Raw genomic sequence first — 17,573 nt, forward strand, 5'->3', positions numbered from 1 at the left:
TATAAAAGTATACTCCTTTGAGATGATCCAGCGTTTAAGGCTCTAACAAGATCATCCTTACGCATTTTGTAAATATTATTATTATTTTTTTTTTATGCGTTTTGTCGCAACTCTTTTACATTTTTGTTTTCCATTTTTATAGCGGGTAATTCCATGTAAAAGTGGGACAAAAAATTGAAATTTTTCAGTCACCCTCTCAGATTTCTTTCAAATTTGAACTAGTGGTACCTATCAATATAACAAAAAAAGATATTAAAAATGAGCTCCCGAATCCAAACGGTTCAAAAGTTATGACATTTTGAAATTCAGCCTAAAACGTTCCTTTTTTTACGAAGTCCGTCATCACGAACTTTGTAGTAGTACTTTTAATTGAACAATTTAAGATCTAGAAGAAGAATGTGGCTAAAAATTGGTACCTGACCACTTTTGAGGGTGCTGAATTAAAAAATGTAGATAAAATAGTGAAATTTAAATTTTTTGATAGTTATTCTTTTATTTTGAAATGACCAGTCAAGTTTTTTGTCTTGTTACCATGGGTTGCGCTTTCATTAACTCCTGGAGTTGCTCGAGTCTCATGTATTCATTTTTTTTTCCAAATGAGTTAGGTGATCCTAGGCTATCTTTGTAAAAAAGATGGTTTTGGTTTCTTAAAGCATAATAAAGATATGTCATTTTGAAATTTAGACAAAAAATTTCTATTTTTGGGCGCTATTCTCTATTACAGATTTTACAGCGATACTTTTTGTGTGAATAATTTAAGTTCTAGAAGAGAAATATGACTGAAAGTTAGTACCTGACCATTTTTAAAGGTGTTGAATACAAAGATGAAGAGAAATTAACCCAATTCCAAATATTTTAGAATAATTTTTGAATTTTAAAATGTCAACAGTCCTTTTTTTTTTCCTTGTAACCATAATTTACATTTCACTTATTTCTTGAGTTGCTTTACTCCTATTGTGAAATATTGAATGAGAAGATAGTATAAATTGATGAAAACTTCTTGTCCTAGGAATATTGGTTGCTATTAAAAGTCTATCAGTAAGTTTGTTTCTTACTAGCTCCATTTCTTCAGCAGTGATGTACACAAATTTAATCCCACTGATTGACTTTTGACAGTATTCAATAATTGCTTGAGAAGACAGTATATGACCTGTGGTTGGACTCTGCAAGCTAACTGTCGCAACATACCTTTTAACAGTGCCATCTATTCCATTGCATGGAGATTTGCCATGGCTTGTTGCAAAGAAATTTCAGATGCAACATACAAAAAAATCTAAAGCATGGTGACATAAATTTTAAAAATGTTTGCAACTTTTATACTGCCCTGCACAGCCATCAGAAAAGTAATGAATTTTTGTAATTGTGGGACAAAGATGAGTTTTTATATGATTAATGGTTTTATGCATAACTTCATTTATAAATCCAACATCATGATTCAAATCATCTGAAATTACACAAAAAGAAGATATTTCCAAATTCACTTTCTTGTAGTAGATGACAACAGGATGAAGGGAACATTGACTCTTGCTCCAATAGTAACTCTGTATTTCGTCTTGTACAACAAAAGTGTAATTCTCTGCGAAATCTGCCAGTACAATAGCCTCATCAATACTAATTGTTTTTTTGAGATGCTTTAGATAGCTAGATTGTAACTTTTCTATAAATGAACGAGAAGTAATATTATCAAATTTTTCACACAGGAGCTCTATGAATTCATTTAATGGAAGTTTTATTGTTAATAGTTCAGTTCTATCTATTGTTGTCCACTGTTTGAAATCCATTGACTGTTCAATTTCATCACTGTCATATTGCTCTTTTGGACCATCATTTTGTGTGAGATACTGCTGAAAAAAATTTTGGGCAGATTGTATGCAAGGACAATTATTGCATCAGTAAATCATGCAAACTTTAGATTTTCTTCTGCAGACAATCTTTCAATGATTTCATGGTAAGATGTTTCAAGGCCTATAGCACTCAACATTAATTTACCATTTTGGTGTATTGTACACACAAACAGAATGTGTACCTTTTGAACCAAGAAGGATGCACCATTTAGGCATTTAGGACGAAGACTGCAAAGTTTAGAAAAACCAATCTATGGCTTGGGTACTTTGTCTTATATGCCACATAGAGCTCCCTTAAGTTACACAAAATCAATTTTTTCTACATGTATTTTTTTCCCCAACACTTACACAGTCTTTTTTACCTGGCATTTGCTTACAATACTCTTCGTCACAGTAAAAAAGCTTTACAAGTTCTACAACATCTTTACTGATTTGATGATGTTCAACCAAATCAGGGTATGGTATGATGCCTTTTTGGTCGCGTAAAAATTTTGTATTTTGAATTTTGTGTTTAGAAACTGAAAGCTCTCTTGCTGCTTTTCTGATAGACCAAGATTTTGGGGTTAATGTCAAAATTTGAAGCTGCTGCCATCTGTTAGAAACCTTAAGCTTTTCTTTCATGCATTCTACAAGGAAGTGTAGATCGCCAGCTTTGGTTTGAATTTCCTTTAGATCTTCATTTTTTGGTGCAACAAGATCGGATTCGGTTACATCCAGAGCAGTTGCAAGCTTCTTAATAACTGCTTCTTCAACTTGCTTTATCTTTCTCTTTCCAAGTGAAGGCTTGTTAGAGGTTTTGGGTAAATGAACTTTTAGAGGAGACACTTCAAGTTCGCATAAAGTACTGTTAAGCAATGATCTTGTTGATTCCAGTATAATTTCTTTTTCCATATTATCTTCAGTTATTTTTATCTCCGACTCGTTCTCTTCTGATTCTTCACTTGATGCTAATTTATGTCTGCATTGTGGACAAAGTTTTTCACCTGGAACTCCGAATTTTTGAATGTCTAAATTTCAAAATGACATATCTTTATTATGCTTTAAGAAACCAAAACCATCTTTTTTACAAAGATAGCCTAGGATCACCTAACTCATTTGGAAAAAAAAAAGAATACATGAGACTCGAGCAACTCCGGGAGTTAATGAAAGCGCAACCCATGGTAACAAGACAAAAAACTTGACTGGTCATTTTAAAATAAAAGAATAACTATCAAAAAATTTAAATTTCACTATTTTATCTACATTTTTTAATTCAGCACCCTCAAAAGTGGTCAGGTACCAATTTTTAGCCACATTCTTCTTCTAGATCTTAAATTGTTCAATTAAAAGTACTACTACAAAGTTCGTGATGACGGACTTCGTAAAAAAAGGAACGTTTTAGGCTGAATTTCAAAATGTCATAACTTTTGAACCGTTTGGATTTGGGAGCTCAAACTTTGCATTTTTTCATGTTTCATTAATAGGTATCACTGGTTAAAATTTAAAGAAAATCTAATTGGTGACTGAAATGACTGTCCCACTTTTACATGGAATTACCCTAGTGCAAGATTTTTATTTATATAATTTCAATTTTTTAACTTCTTTTGGTTAAAAAATTTTAATTCTATTCACGCGTTTTCGGCCAGTTTTGAAAAAAAGTCTTCATTAATGTCTCCTGAAATTGTTTTAATTTCGTAGTCCTTGTACACAACGTCGTTTGATTTAAGCAATTGAAGAGTGAACGTGATGCTGATGACGCTTTTTTTTTCTCTTTAAAATCCCAATCCAACTTAAGCACATACTTGTCGATAACTCTTAGCTTGTCTCTTTTCTTCAAGTTTCTCTAACTAATGATATGCTCTTTGATCTCTTTCTCAGATCGTGAAAATTCTGTCTCATCACTCCGTACGAGTTTGTAAAGCTTGAAAAATTCCGTTTTCGGAGACATAAATAGAATCTTTAATAATAACACCTCCTATTCCAAACGCAAGAAGCTCTAGATGCTTTTTCTTATGGATATCTGTTTCTCTCTTGCAGCATTCCAGAAGAAAAGGATAAAAATTGCGCATTTTTTTCTTCTTGTTAAATTATGCGATAAAAATGTTAAGTTTTTTAAACATGATTTTTTTAAAAAAATTTCTATAGGAAATTACCAGGAAAAATCTGCGATTTTTTTTAGATTCTTTAGATCAGCATTTTTTTAGCTTCTTAGAATTAAATATTTCGATTTTAAATCCATTATCCACCTTTCCATCTCGAAGCTCCAAGTACTTCCTTTCATACTTAGGATCAATCCTTTTTTCTATTTTTACTTTTTCAGTTTTTTCTTTTCTAGGTCTTCCAACAGGTCTCTTTTCTTCCTCTTCTTTCACATTCTCCATCACCAAATTTTTGTCTATCTAATTATTTTCAATAGCGATCGTCAACAGCGCTAATAAACTGTCTGACAATTTAGAAATCCCGTTTTCTTTTAACAATTTTTTCAAATCCTTTTTCGTATCTCATTTTTATTGTCAAGAAAAAATTTCTTTAACTCATTTTTTATTTATGAATTAAAGAAATTTAAAAAACTTGTTAAACTTAAAATATTTTTCATGAATTTCATGAGTAAAATTTAGTAGACAAAGCTCATTATGTTTCCGTCTGATTGAAACTTCATCATTCTATAATAGATTAAAACAGCAAAGGCATGAGTGTCTGCAGGAACGTTTGAGTTGAAATGAAGCTTTAATTTGCAAGTCCACTCCTGAAGATTTTAATCTCTCTGACTGCTCGTTCACATCAAACACCATACGTGGGCAAGTATTTTTGTTGTCCAACATAGACAAGCTCGGTTGTGTAATCAACTCGCTAGTTCCATAAAAATTGTTATCAAAATTGGTAGCATCTCTGTAAGCTCTCGAGTTTTGGTTGTTGGGGAAGGACAAGTTGTAATCAACATCAGGATATCTTTCACAATTTAAACTGATATACATGTTTTTCAAGTCTCAATTATCAAATACTGATGGGTTCAGTCTTTTCCACCATCTCTTTTTTTTTTTTTGGAATCCAACAATAATGTATCTTGGTCTTTCACTAGATGATATAGTACTTAGCCTCCAATCGAATGTAGTGTCTTGAGATACACCGGTTAATTTACACTGTATCGACTTGTATGCTATTGGCACAGTTACTTTAGGTTCAATCGTTTTGTAAAGATTGTCTCTTTCCATATAAGATGGCATGACGTGCGGCATAAACAATGACAATTTGCTCAATTCTTTTTTTCCCGCGGGTGTATCTTTGTGTCTAAAATTGGCATTATCATCGCTCTATCTAACAAGAGTAAGAGTGTGTTTAAATCCATAAACAACTTTATTATATTCATTGCAGAATCTAAAAATGTGCTTTAACGGAATGCCGAACAAAAATGATTCTTTTGCAACAGTTTGCATAATGATGTAGCAATGTCGTTTTTTAAATCCTTAGTTTTCATTAAGGTCTGCTTTATCTGTTGTGTCTGGTTGCCAAAGCTGATTCATTCCTTCTGAAATTTGAAAACCTGCTAAATTTTTTATATATCCTAGCAATGTTGTTGTTTGTCCTGGACTAAATACTATTTCCACTTTTCGACCCGACAATTTATATGATATTTATAAACAAGTGCGTTATACCATTGTTTTCAAGCGTAACTACATCTGTATCTGCATAGGATGTTCCGTCAGCTTTTAAAAGTCTTCCTTCAATGAAGATGTATGCTTCAGATGGAAGCGTGAACAAATCCTGCTGATAGATGTTGATTTCTATTTCTTCACTAGTATTTAAATTTGTGTTGTATGGCTTGTACTCGTGAAACTCAAATCTATCTATTCCCTCATCAACAGTCGGGATTTCTGTAAAATTTAAAATATCGGAAGTTGTCATTTTTTTATATCGCAAGATTTTTATTTATATCATTTAATTTTTTTCATGATAAATTAAAAAGAAAGTTTTCACGGATTTCAAGTAATTCTTTTAAAGAATCTAATAGACAATGCTCATTTTGTTTCCGTCTGATTGAAACTGCATCATTCTATCAGAAATGGCAACAATAAAGGCATGAGTGTTTGCCTTAACATTTTCATTAAATGTAGCTTTAATTTGCACATCGAACACTGAAGATTTTAATCTCTCTGACTGCTTGCCCACATCAAACACCATAAGTGGGCAAATATATCTCTAGTCTACAGCAGACAAGGCAGGCTGTGCGATTATCTCAGTAGTTCCATAAAACTTATTATCGAACTTGACAGCATCTCTATAGGCTCTTGAGTATTAGTTGTTTTTGATTGACAAGTTGTAATCAACAGCAGGATACCTCTCCAGATTTAGAGTGACATACATGAAGAAGAAGCTAGCACTTTTCCTGCTGATTTTGCTGCAGTGATCGCTTCTCTCCTCAACTCAGTAGCAGCCACTTTATTGAGTAAAACTAGTGATGATTCAGACGCTTTTGTTGCTGTGCTCTTCTTAAGAAATTCTTAATAGTATCGATTATTCCACTTCCACCAAAAACATGTTTCTTTGCTAATCTCTTATTGCTAATAATGAGCATTTTTGTAAATCTTTTTTTTTTTCTGCTCATCGAAAAATACTTTGCATTGCTTTATATTCCTCTCTATTTATCGTTCCTTGTCTTAAAAGCTCATCGCATATGGCTACAGCCTCATTTCTAGAACCTGTATTTCCAGTTCTCCATGAAGCAACGTTCATTGACCACTTATCAACAAGCGCGTTTGAATCTCCTTGAAGAACAATTACACCTGACGCTTTTTTACCCTTATTTTTAAACTTCTCACTCCTCCAAATGGGAACTATTATTTTTTTATACTTCACGCTTCTAGCACAACACTCTCGCATGCAATCACAACTGGAGCTGCGATGATTGTTGTTAAAAAATCCAATCCAATAGTTCCAAGTACAATTCCAACTGCTTGCAATGTGCTATTTACGGATGAGATGGTTCTTACAGCTCTGTGATACTTTTTACTCAGCATCAGCCTCTTCTCCTTCTCACTATCTATCTCTTTCTGTATTTCGCTGATTTTGTGAAGTCTATAGCTATGTCCATCTTCCACTGGCGCGTTTGGAAGAACTGGATACAGTTTATTATTACAATTAATATCACAATTATATTCCATTTTATAAAGTAAAGAAAAAAATTAAAAAAAATAAAAGATTTTTCCATGGATTTCACAAGTGAAATTTAAAAAAAATCAACTTATAAAATTTATAAAGCATAAACTCTCTCCTTTTTCGATGATTACGTCTGACTTGCTGTTGTTGATAATTTCCATTCTAATATTATCAGTTGACTCTGCTAATATAATATCATGTTTAAAATAATCTAGGTTTGATTCTATATCCTCCCTCAACGTCACTAAAGCTACACCTCTTGTTACTTGAAGACCAATCATTAAAGATAATTTCTGATGCTATTCACGATTGAGTTTAATGTCTTTTTGTGCAAATATCTCGTATCTCCATTATTCTTTTTATGATCAAGTTTTTCAGGATCTGGCACATCATCATCAGACTCAAAAAACTCACACACTACATCCGATTTTCCACCTATATTATTTAAAATATAATCCACTACAAAATCACTATCTGCATTTAGGTTAAACAGATTAAAGGTTAAACAGATTAAAGGTTAAACAGATTAAAAATGACATCTTTTTCTAATTTTTTATCAAACGACTTTTTCAATATTTTATACTCTGGCTAATGTCCAGACTTTGACAAAAAATTTAAAACATTATAATCCAACCACATCTCTCGCAACAACAAATTTAAAAGGTAAAAACATGCTGTTGTACCTTTTGCTCTTACCTAATTTCCATGACAAATCTACAGTCTCCATTTTTTTATAATGCAAAGAAATTTTTTTATTTATAAAATAAGATGTACTGCGTCAAATGTAGAAGAAAAACAGAAAAACAAAACTTGAGAAATTCTATAAGCAAAAACAATAGAAATATGCTTAAAGGAACTTGCGTCGTTTGCGGAACAACAAAAACAAATTTGTTTCAGTAAAAACAGGAGGTGACTTGGTTAATTCAATCAACTCGTTCACAAATAAAATAAAGCTACCGTGGGCAAAGTTCCCTGGAGAGATGCACATTCCTGGTATGAACTATGCCGGTCCAGGTACCAACTTGGATGAAAGGCTCGCTTCTACCAATGCATATAAAGATTGGAGTAAACCTATTGGCAGGGTTTATTATGCAGTCTATCATCACAATCTCGCCTATAAGTATTTTACAGATAAAAATATGAGAAATGAAGCCGATAATATGATGATAGAAGAAACTGATTCTGTAAGAAACCCAATACAGCGTGAAAAAGTAGAATCAAACCTATCATATCCGCCAAAGCAAAGTTTGGTCTGGGTTTTCAAAAAAACTACCAGCGATCAGTGAAAAAGAAAAAAATGAAGACCTGAAATGGACTGATCAACTTGCAAACGAACTTCATAAGCCAGTTATACATCATTTCAGAAGAAGAAAGTGACTGTAAATGATATCGATGAAATATGGGCTGCTGATTTAGTTGACATGCAATCTTTTTCAAAATTCAATAACGGTATAAAATACTTACTCTTGGTTATAGATGTATTTTCAATGTACGGATGGATTGCCCCATTAAAAAGTAAAACTGGCCTTGATGTATCTATTGCTTTAAGTAAAATCTTTAAAGAAGGAAGGTGTACTAAAATGTGGGTGGATAAAGGAAAAGATTTTTATAATAAGCATATAAAAGCGTTGGGCGTGCAGTTATACTCAACTGAAAATGAAGAAAAAAGTTGTGTAGTTGAAGGTTGGAATAGAACGATGGAAGAAAAAATTTTCAAGTACTTTTCAGCTAATAATACTAAAAAATATATTTTATATGAAATGGTGAATAGCTACAACAACACAAGACACTCTTCAATTAAAATGACTCTAGTTGAAGCTAGCGATAAAAAGAATAAGAATACTGTCTGGTTTAATCTCAATTAAAATGGATCCGAAAGACCAAATTCTTTCAAATTTTCTATTGGTGATAAAAAAATTGGTGAAAATAGACGCTTCAGCACGCATGATAATGCGCATTACGCATAAGAAAAAAATGCACACATACGCATGATAATGCGCACAGATTGAAAAAAATTGAATCAAACTGAAAAAAATACATGAAATGAAAAATCACGTCAGGACGTGAAAAATTAAAAAAATATATAAAATTTTGCTTTTTCTATTCATTACATCACAAGTTATATCAAGAAAAAAATAATTAAATGTAACATGATATATGGCATGCTGCTTTACTGCACGGAATAAATAATGGTTCGCTTATGGTTGATGAGCTAGAATCGGCCTTTCCTATTAGTCACACACACAGACACAGATATATATATATATATATATATATATATATATATATATATATATATATATATATATATATATATATATATATATATATATATATATATATATATATATATATATATATATACACACACATATATATATACATATATATATACACACATACATATATAAACACATATGTGTGTGTAAAGGCGCGGATCTAAGGGGTGGTCATTGCGGCAATTGCTACATTGTTTAAATTTATCGGCAGCCACGTTAATTATCGGTTTTTCTGCTTAAGGAATATCCCTAAAAATGTAAATTTGTATGCCATAATTTACCGATTTTGGTTATAGAGATTCCTGTCATGGCCACAACGGTTCTTATTATACGTAACCGACATTTTATTCAATCAATAAATGCTGTGAAAAAATATTAAAGTATCAATCTTTTATCGAAGTTTCAACTGTGAAAATAAAATTTGGCCACAGAGTTACAAATTCCTGGATCTGCGCCTGGTGAATGTGTGTGTGTATTAAACCTGGAAAATATTAGATGTAGGGAAAAAACTAAATAATTGATTTATGCAGCAATAAAATGATATTTTCTTATGAATGCAGCAACATTCAATTATCATTTGGTAAAGTTTGAGAAACTTTTCCTGCCAACCATATCCAAGCAAGGAAATTAAATTTAACAAATAGTCTTTATTTTTAAAATCAATTTCTAAACATTGCAATAAGTTTTATTTTAAATTGAAGAATAATATATATTCAGAAACTATTATATATTGTGTATTTATCTAGAGTATATATATCATTTACCATAGGGGAGAGCAGGGTTGGTTGTCATGCGGGGTTGGTTGTCACAAAGTTTATTACAGGAAATGTAGATAAGATTTAGAACTTTAAAATCATATAATCAAAGTTTTATATAAAAAAAAATGTTTTCCCTGTAATTTTCAGCTTTTTTTAGCGTGTAGAAAACAAGTTATTTTATAGGTTTTTGATATGAAAAAGTTAAATTTTGCTCACTTAAAAATTTTCTTTTACCTAACGAAAATTATTTTATTGTGCTTTGAATGTACATTTTAAAAGTTTTTTATACATTTGAGTAACTTAATTCACAAAAAAGTCTCATAAAATTCACGCGCTTTTAGGTAAATTTACAGATGCCTTGCAACTTACATAGAATGGGTAGCTTGTCACAAATATATGGGGATGGTTGTCACAATTGCCTCGACTACATGTGCTGCAAATTAAACGCCGCTTTTAGATATTCCTTGTTTATTTGTCCGTATTATTGAGGAATAATTTAATGTTTAAGATGTTATTTAAAAATCTAAAGTCAATGTGATATATTTGGTTAACTTAATATCCATAATCTAAATTACTTTTTATTTCAATGTGTATAACTTTAAATTTTGATCCAATGCTTAGTGTAGTTATAGAAAAAGGAATACAGAAGTTCAAACTATTTTCTTTGCTTTGTAAAAACATGGTACGAAATTTTAAAAGAAAAACTTAGGGAAGTTATACTTCTGGAGATGTCATTATGTGTGCTATTAAAGATGTAAAGTTCCTAGATTATTCAGATTTATTCTTGGTATTAGATAAACAAAATTTATTGGTACCAGTTATAAATATAATCAAAACATACCAAGAAATGTGACAACCAACCCCGTGGGTGGGGTTGGTTGTCACACGGAAGAGGCATTTGATAAATGATTTTATAGCAAAAAATATTTCACTCAATCTCATAAAAATATTCTTATAGTTACCGGAAATAGTTAAACTACTTTTGTGCAAACTTTGGCATTGATTTGATGAAAAATAAAAGCTGAGCAGTGAAAAATGTAAAAAGTGTGACAACCAACCCCGCTCTCCCCTACTTATGCGATTTCTTTAAAATAAATGCTAAGTAGCTAATTAATCCGGTTTGAATTTAATGAAAAAATCATTACAAACTATTCGGTTGAAATTTTGTTCAATTCTTAACATTCGATCTTAAAAATGATGTTATCTTTAGATGTAATTTTTAACCATAAATTGTTCTGAAGACAGTAAAAACTTTTTTTTAAGTTTAAACTTTTCTTAATGAGTTTTGAAAATAAAAAAATTTGTGCGATACCTTTGATTCGGAAGAATGAGTTTATCGATTAACCGAGTGTTTTTTTTTCTTTTAATTGCGATTAAATGGAATTCTTTCCAGACATTATACGTGATTAATCGATATTGTTCTGGCTTTCATTTCAGACAATTTTTTTACATCATGGAATAATTTTTGGAAATTGCTATTCGAGCCTGTTTGATCAAAAATTTATATGGTGTTGGTTATAGATTATTTTAATTTATAAAAAATTTAACGAAATAAACATTTTTACAGAAATAACTGAAAGTTATGTTTGATTTAATCGATTTAACGAAAAGTTTCCAAACAAAGTCATTGGTTGGTTCCTAAGATTTAGGGTTGGTTTGGGCTACATCAAAACAAATGCTGTTGCTTACAATATAATACCGTGTTATATATAAAATCGTCTATCTGCGTTACTTATGAAATCATTTAACAGTGTTTTCTCACTGATCATAAGCATTTAAAGAGTTCATATAAAAATTACAACCCATAACTCGCATTAGTAAACCTGTGACCATTATTTGCATATTTATTCAAAATAATTTGTAATTTTCATAATATCATATTTATAAGAGCTAATTATAACTGATCAAGTGTCATTGTATACAAATCTAATTTGTCTATGTTTTCAAAAAAAACCATGTGAACAGGATTTTATAAGCAGTGCCCACTATTGTGTCTACAGCAGTTTCTCACCATAAATATAGTATATATATAGGGGTGCCAGTTCATCAGTGAGTTTGATGAAACTGCAAATGACGCAAGAGGAGCAGGTTTTATCTTCTTTTTCTTCTCGGAAAAATTATAAAAAGATTTACTAGGAATCAGTCGTCATCTTAGAGCACGTACTACTATGGAAGGATTGAATTTATTTTCGAACCTATGTCTATGCTTTTGTTCACTTATTAATGGGAATCATTCAATCTTTTTCTGAAATCTTTTAAGAAACTGCTGATGCTTAGGTTTTATTACTTTGTCTTGATTGTAGCAATTTTACATGAAATTTGATTATTTAATTTTCTCCCTAAAAAGTTTTTAAGTCAGTATACTCCATAAATTCACAATAAAACCTAATATTAAAAGTATCTATTTATAAGAGTTAAAGTTTTTGATATAATATGGAAGATGGTTTACAAAGGTTTCTTCATACTTAAAACTCTCTGATAGGCCAATTTTAAATATCTATCTGCGGCACATATTTGCGGCTGTAGTAATATTATTTTTATGAAAAAAGATTTAAAGTTAAAAAACTGACAATTAAAAAAAAAAAAATTTAAATTAATAAAAATTAAAAGAATTTAAAAAATCAAAAAATATAAAAAGATTTGAAAAAAAATTAAAAATGAAATAAAAAACACAAGAAAATAAAAATAGAGTCAGTTGCATTTTGTTGCAAAGAAAAATGGTAAGAAATGTTTTGCTGATTTGTCAAATTTCCATTATAAGTAAACCACTAGCCGCTCTAAAAACTGATTAAAGGAATCATTTTTAGAAGAAATTAACAAAAATAATTTTTAAATCTTACCTGCTGTTGTGAAGAATACAACGTGGATAAAATTAAGTTTTCTTTTTAAAATGATATCTTGTAATTGATTATACAAGTGCAGAAAGTATTATAAGCAACGTCCTCTAAAATATTATTTAACTCTAGCTAACTATGTCAAACTAGACTAAAATTGAAAAATTGCATATTAGCTATTAAAATATTTTAATCAAAAGCTGAAGTTTTTAGTTGTGAAAAACGAGCGTTTAACGTGAATCTTAAAAGTTGTTTAAAATAACTTTTTACGAAACATAAAACGCATAGATGTTAGCTAATCTTCTAAGCTTAATCGCATTTTAAGTACCTCACACAAAGAGCATCAAATCTGTTATCAAAATTCACTCCATGGTTTGGTGTCTTAGAACTTTACGTTAGTAATTCTGATGGTTAGAAATATTTCATAATGAGACGTTTTTATTGACGACATAGGAGATTTATAAAAATCTCATTGACTAGCTATTATTAAACACGAAGATAATTTTTTCTGCAAAAACATTTTCTTTAATAATGTAGGCAAAAAGTCTCTCAATAGATTTTTTTACAAAGTTTAAAGTTTTTTGAAACTCAAATAAATTCTTATATAGGATTGAAGACATCCTGAATGATAATAAGAAATGTTTTGATGTATGTTTGATGAATGACTTTCTTAGCGTGAGCAGAATGCGAGCAGTTAACTTCTAAAAACGGATTAAATAATCATTTTTAAAAAAAATCAATAAAAATAGTTTTAAAACCTCACCTGTTGCCGTGAGAATGCTACGTACACAAAAGTAATATTTTTACTTAAAAAGATAACTTACAACTAATTAGATAACCTTTAAACGGCAAAGAGTTAAAAGCAACGTTCTCTATAATGGAAAAAAGTTGTAAAAGAAACATACAAGTCATTAAAATCGTTAAATCAAAACCTACAATATATAGGGAAAAGCCGGTTCTGGCGCATGAGCACAAAAAGCATGCACAACGCATCAATTTTTTTTAATGAAAGTAGTGTCTAAAATGCATATTTTGTTGTGTTTGAAGGTGATTTTGATGAATTTTCAGTTTTAAAAAGCGTGCATCCTTTTAAAAATGGTTTCTTCAAAAATTTAAAGCCTTGTTTTGTAGTGCCCAATGGCGAAGGTGGTGTGAGTGCCATCATTCGATAGGATCCTTTTGTCATCGTTAGCGCTGAGTGCGACCTTGTTGATTTCTTCGGTGTATACGTCATGATCATGGGATCGGAAAACGTTCATGGTTGTAAGCTTTTCTTCCTTATTTATTAGGCTGTCATAGTAGTCTTGATGAGTGAGGTGATTTTTGACCACGTTCTTTTTAACCCCTTTGCATTTTTTTTGTTCTTTATCTTCATCTTCTTTTTCTTCAGGGATGTAGTAAGAGTAGAACTTGGGTCGAAGTCCAACAAATTGCGTGATTTGCTTTTTACCGGTCTCATCTTTGAACATGCCAATAACCTTTTTATTTTTACCTACTTTGAATCCAACGTTTTGAATGGCAGGATGGTCTTTAGGAAAGTCGCTAGTGTCAAATTTGCTTTCTACGTCATCAGCAATGTCTTTGTAAAAGTCTTCTGTTTCAATTTCATAAATGAGCGAGTCAGTGTCTGTCATGAGTAATTTTAATCGATCACCGTATTTAGGTTTCATGTAGTCATAGTGGTGTTCAAACATGAGAGTCTTGCTCAGGTCGAGGATGCTCATTCCTAAGTAAACAGGTTTATCGTAAGTGACTTGTGTTTTCTTCATGTGAATGGCAGTGAGGTTTTCATCAAACAAGTGCGCACGACTAAACCTTTCCTTTTTGGATAGTTTCAAGACTTCTTTTTTTGTGGTAACCAGTTTAATATCGACATGTTTTAGAATGTTTTCCATGGTTTTACCAAAGACGGAGTTGTTCATGAGTTTGAAAAAATCCTTCTCAAATTCGTTTTTAGCGTCTTTTCTTTTATTGGTGTTACCATCAATGTATTTTTTCATGAAAGGTTCTTCTTCAAAGCTGATTCCACGATGAATTTTGGTGATGACAAGGCCAAGTCGTTCATAGAGTTTTAAGTTTTCGTGATGAATGACGTATTTTTCTTTGTTGTTTAAATTTGGAACGAGCTTGTTGACTTTTCCAATTTTTAATCTTTCAGGAGCCAAAGGGTAATCGTTGTGTAGATCGTGAAGCTCTTTAGGATAGCTCAAATTAACTTCGAGAAAGCAAGGAATGTTGCGCCAATGCTGAAGATCAGTCATCCATCTGAACTTTCTAACGGGAAGAGCTTTGCTCATAGCCCATCCATAAAGATTGTTGGCGTCCTGGTATTGAATAAATGTTGATGGTTTTGAAGGATCATAGTTTGACATGTATTTGTTGTTGGCTTTTCCAAGTCGATTCGAGATCATGCATATTCCACCGCGTATTCCTCTTTGGATCATGTGGAGCATATCGATATCGGTGATCAAGTCCAGCTCAATTTTAGTTTCTTTTAACATAGCGTCCCAAACCAAACCAGGAGAGGTGTAATACCAAAGAGGCTCGAGACTGTAATATTCCATGCAAGTGTCTCTAAAATTTTCAAAGACATCGGCAAGATTAAGAACGTCGGACTTGTTGTACAGCTCGTGATAGTCTTTAAAGGTTTTGCATCCAAATACTTTCCAAATGTTTAGAGCATGCGCATAGTCTTCTTCGCTGATGTGTTTATCGTTTAGTCTAGAATAAAAGGCTTCTTTTGACGGCAATTGCGTTTCGGAAAACTTTTCAATCGAGTCCACCCATTCGTAAGGGTAAACGCCTTTTCTTAGCAGCAAATTTCTTTGTTCTCCGCTGTAGAATGAATTGAGATGTTTGCACATGATGTCTCCTTTTTTAAATCTTCTGTGAGCGCAATCTTTGCAATTGGCTTTGCACTTGCATTTTTTGCCTTTCTTATCAAGACAGTCCTTTTTGCATGTCTTAGGGTCTAATTTAGAGCACTCCTCACACAAATCTTTAACAAGGTTGTCAGTTAAATCTTCTAAAGGGCTTTGCATGAACCTGCAGCTGTCAATAAACATCAAATCTCTATACACTTTTGTTGGCTTTCCTTTCTTATTAATCGAATCTTTTACTTTGATGCCTTTCGAGAAGCTAATGTACTTTTCTTCGCTGTTGGGTATGCAAGTTAGCTTTGCTTTTTTTCCACCTAATTTCTTGATGAACAAATGACTGTCGTAGCCAGACAAGTTATGAAAGGCAACGGGTATGAATTTTGGAATTTGATAATCAATGTTGCATTTTTTATGAGCAGCACCACGGTACTTTCCAGTCAAATGACAGAGGTCCCATACTTTATCACCGTTAAGATCCTTTTTGCAAATGTGACATTCAGTTGCATCTTCAAACTTCTTTTCATCCTCATCAGTCCTAGGTTTCTTGTTTTCCCATTGTTCTTTCCGTGATTCGATGTCGTCATAAATTTTTAAAAAGTCATCTTCAATCATAGTAACAAACTTTTCACCTACGTCATTGTCTTCGCTTTCGGCTGTGTACTTGACAGGTTTACTTTTAAAGCCATCAGGTCCTACGATGTAATAGTAGAACGAGCTTGGAACATGCTTTTGATATTTTTTGGTGTATGACTCTTTACTATCATATTCAGTGTTGTTATCAACGGGCTTGATGAAACTTTCAAAGTCGGCATAGACACAGTACGGAACTCTCATGGTGTTGTTGAAGTTTTTAAACTGAACAGTCGACCCTTCTTTTGGAAGATCGATTCTCATTGAAGCGTTATCGTAGCAGTATTTTCGATGGATTTGAAGCTTTTCTTCAAGGTCGTAACCATGCATGCAATTTCTGCAAAAGTATTGTTTATGTTGATGTTTTGATGCTGAAGAACAAGCAAACCGACTGAAATTGTTAATGAGGAAGTAATGGCTGTTTTTTTCGTTTGAGATAAGAAGCAAATCGATCTTGAAATTTCGATCATGAAATTTCGATATTTGCAAAGGTTGCGGTTTATTCTTTTCATACTCAAAGACTTTCACGCTAATGTCAGTATTATTTTTCTCAAACTTTTCAACATCAGTCACCTTTAGAGGAAATTCAATTCCTTCCCAATGAAGCTCTTTCGATTGTTTAATCAACTCATTATCAATTCTTTCGTTGTCTCTATTTTTCATGTTAAGAGCTCTGGTGACACACCACTTGAAACATTCATTGTCGTTGTTTTCCATGTTGATGATGGCTTTTTTGTTTTTCAACTTGACAGGTAGCTCCATGTAAGAAGATCCATTAAAAGGCTCATAATCAGTAAAGCTGATATCCATTCTTAAAATCTTAGACAAGACGCAATTAGATCCCATCTTGTTGTAATTGGCACTGCTTTCCAAGATTTTTTCTTCCATTTGACTCATGAGCGCTCTCACATCTGTACCCTTGAGTAATCTTTCTATGAAGGATGAAAAGTTTGCCGGCTGAGTAGTTTCTTCGCCTGTTAAGATGCTTACACGCTTCATTTCACAGACAAGAGTCATTTTTACCTTTGTGTTGATTTCTCCTTGCATGGTCTGAATAACAGACTCTCTCACCAAGTTTAAGAAAGAAACAATATCTTGATGTTGAGAAGACGGCTCGTAAGAAAATACTCTGGTGGAGCGCTCTGCTGAATGCTTAGTCATATCAAACTTTATGGTGTAAGATTTTTCACGCGGTTTAGGAGCAATAGGAGGTTTT

General features: G+C 31.9%; 2 protein-coding genes across 2 annotated transcripts; both read right to left on the reverse strand.

Moving 5' to 3' along the window:
* Positions 1-84: 84 nt before the first annotated feature.
* LOC149890452 (uncharacterized) lies at positions 85-13,001 on the reverse strand. Its single transcript, XM_090085756.1, has 2 exons — positions 12,855-13,001; positions 85-2,851 (listed from the first exon to the last, which is right to left on the reverse strand). The coding sequence occupies exon 2, from the start codon at positions 2,733-2,735 to the stop codon at positions 2,154-2,156; it is 582 nt and encodes a 193-aa protein (XP_089941882.1). The 5' UTR covers positions 2,736-2,851; positions 12,855-13,001; the 3' UTR covers positions 85-2,153.
* LOC149890453 (uncharacterized) lies at positions 11,773-17,518 on the reverse strand. The gene is made up of 4 exons (XM_090085270.1): positions 16,187-17,518; positions 14,830-16,048; positions 14,299-14,574; positions 11,773-11,837 (listed from the first exon to the last, which is right to left on the reverse strand). Exons 1-4 carry the CDS (start codon positions 17,516-17,518, stop codon positions 11,773-11,775), a joined length of 2,892 nt encoding a protein of 963 aa, XP_089941396.1.
* Between the last annotated feature and the right edge of the window lie 55 nt (positions 17,519-17,573).

Source organism: Hydra viridissima, unplaced genomic scaffold, assembly GCF_058129835.1.
Source record: "Hydra viridissima isolate aposymbiotic clone 2 unplaced genomic scaffold, HvirCarnegie_v1 scaffold_4, whole genome shotgun sequence".
NCBI lineage: Eukaryota > Metazoa > Cnidaria > Hydrozoa > Anthoathecata > Hydridae > Hydra > Hydra viridissima.

Coding starts and splice junctions, on each gene's coding strand:
- LOC149890452 (XM_090085756.1), bottom strand. CDS start 2,735: ATGGAAAAAGAAATTATACTGGAATCAACAAGATCATTGCTTAACAGT.
- LOC149890453 (XM_090085270.1), bottom strand. CDS start 17,518: ATGACTAAGCATTCAGCAGAGCGCTCCACCAGAGTATTTTCTTACGAG. Junction 16,049..16,186: donor AGGATCTTAACGGTGATAAA/GTATGGGACCTC, acceptor TTGTTCATCAAG/AAATTAGGTGGAAAAAAAGC. Junction 11,838..14,298: donor CATGTTCAAAGATGAGACCG/GTAAAAAGCAAA, acceptor TAATGGTCACAG/GTTTACTAATGCGAGTTATG.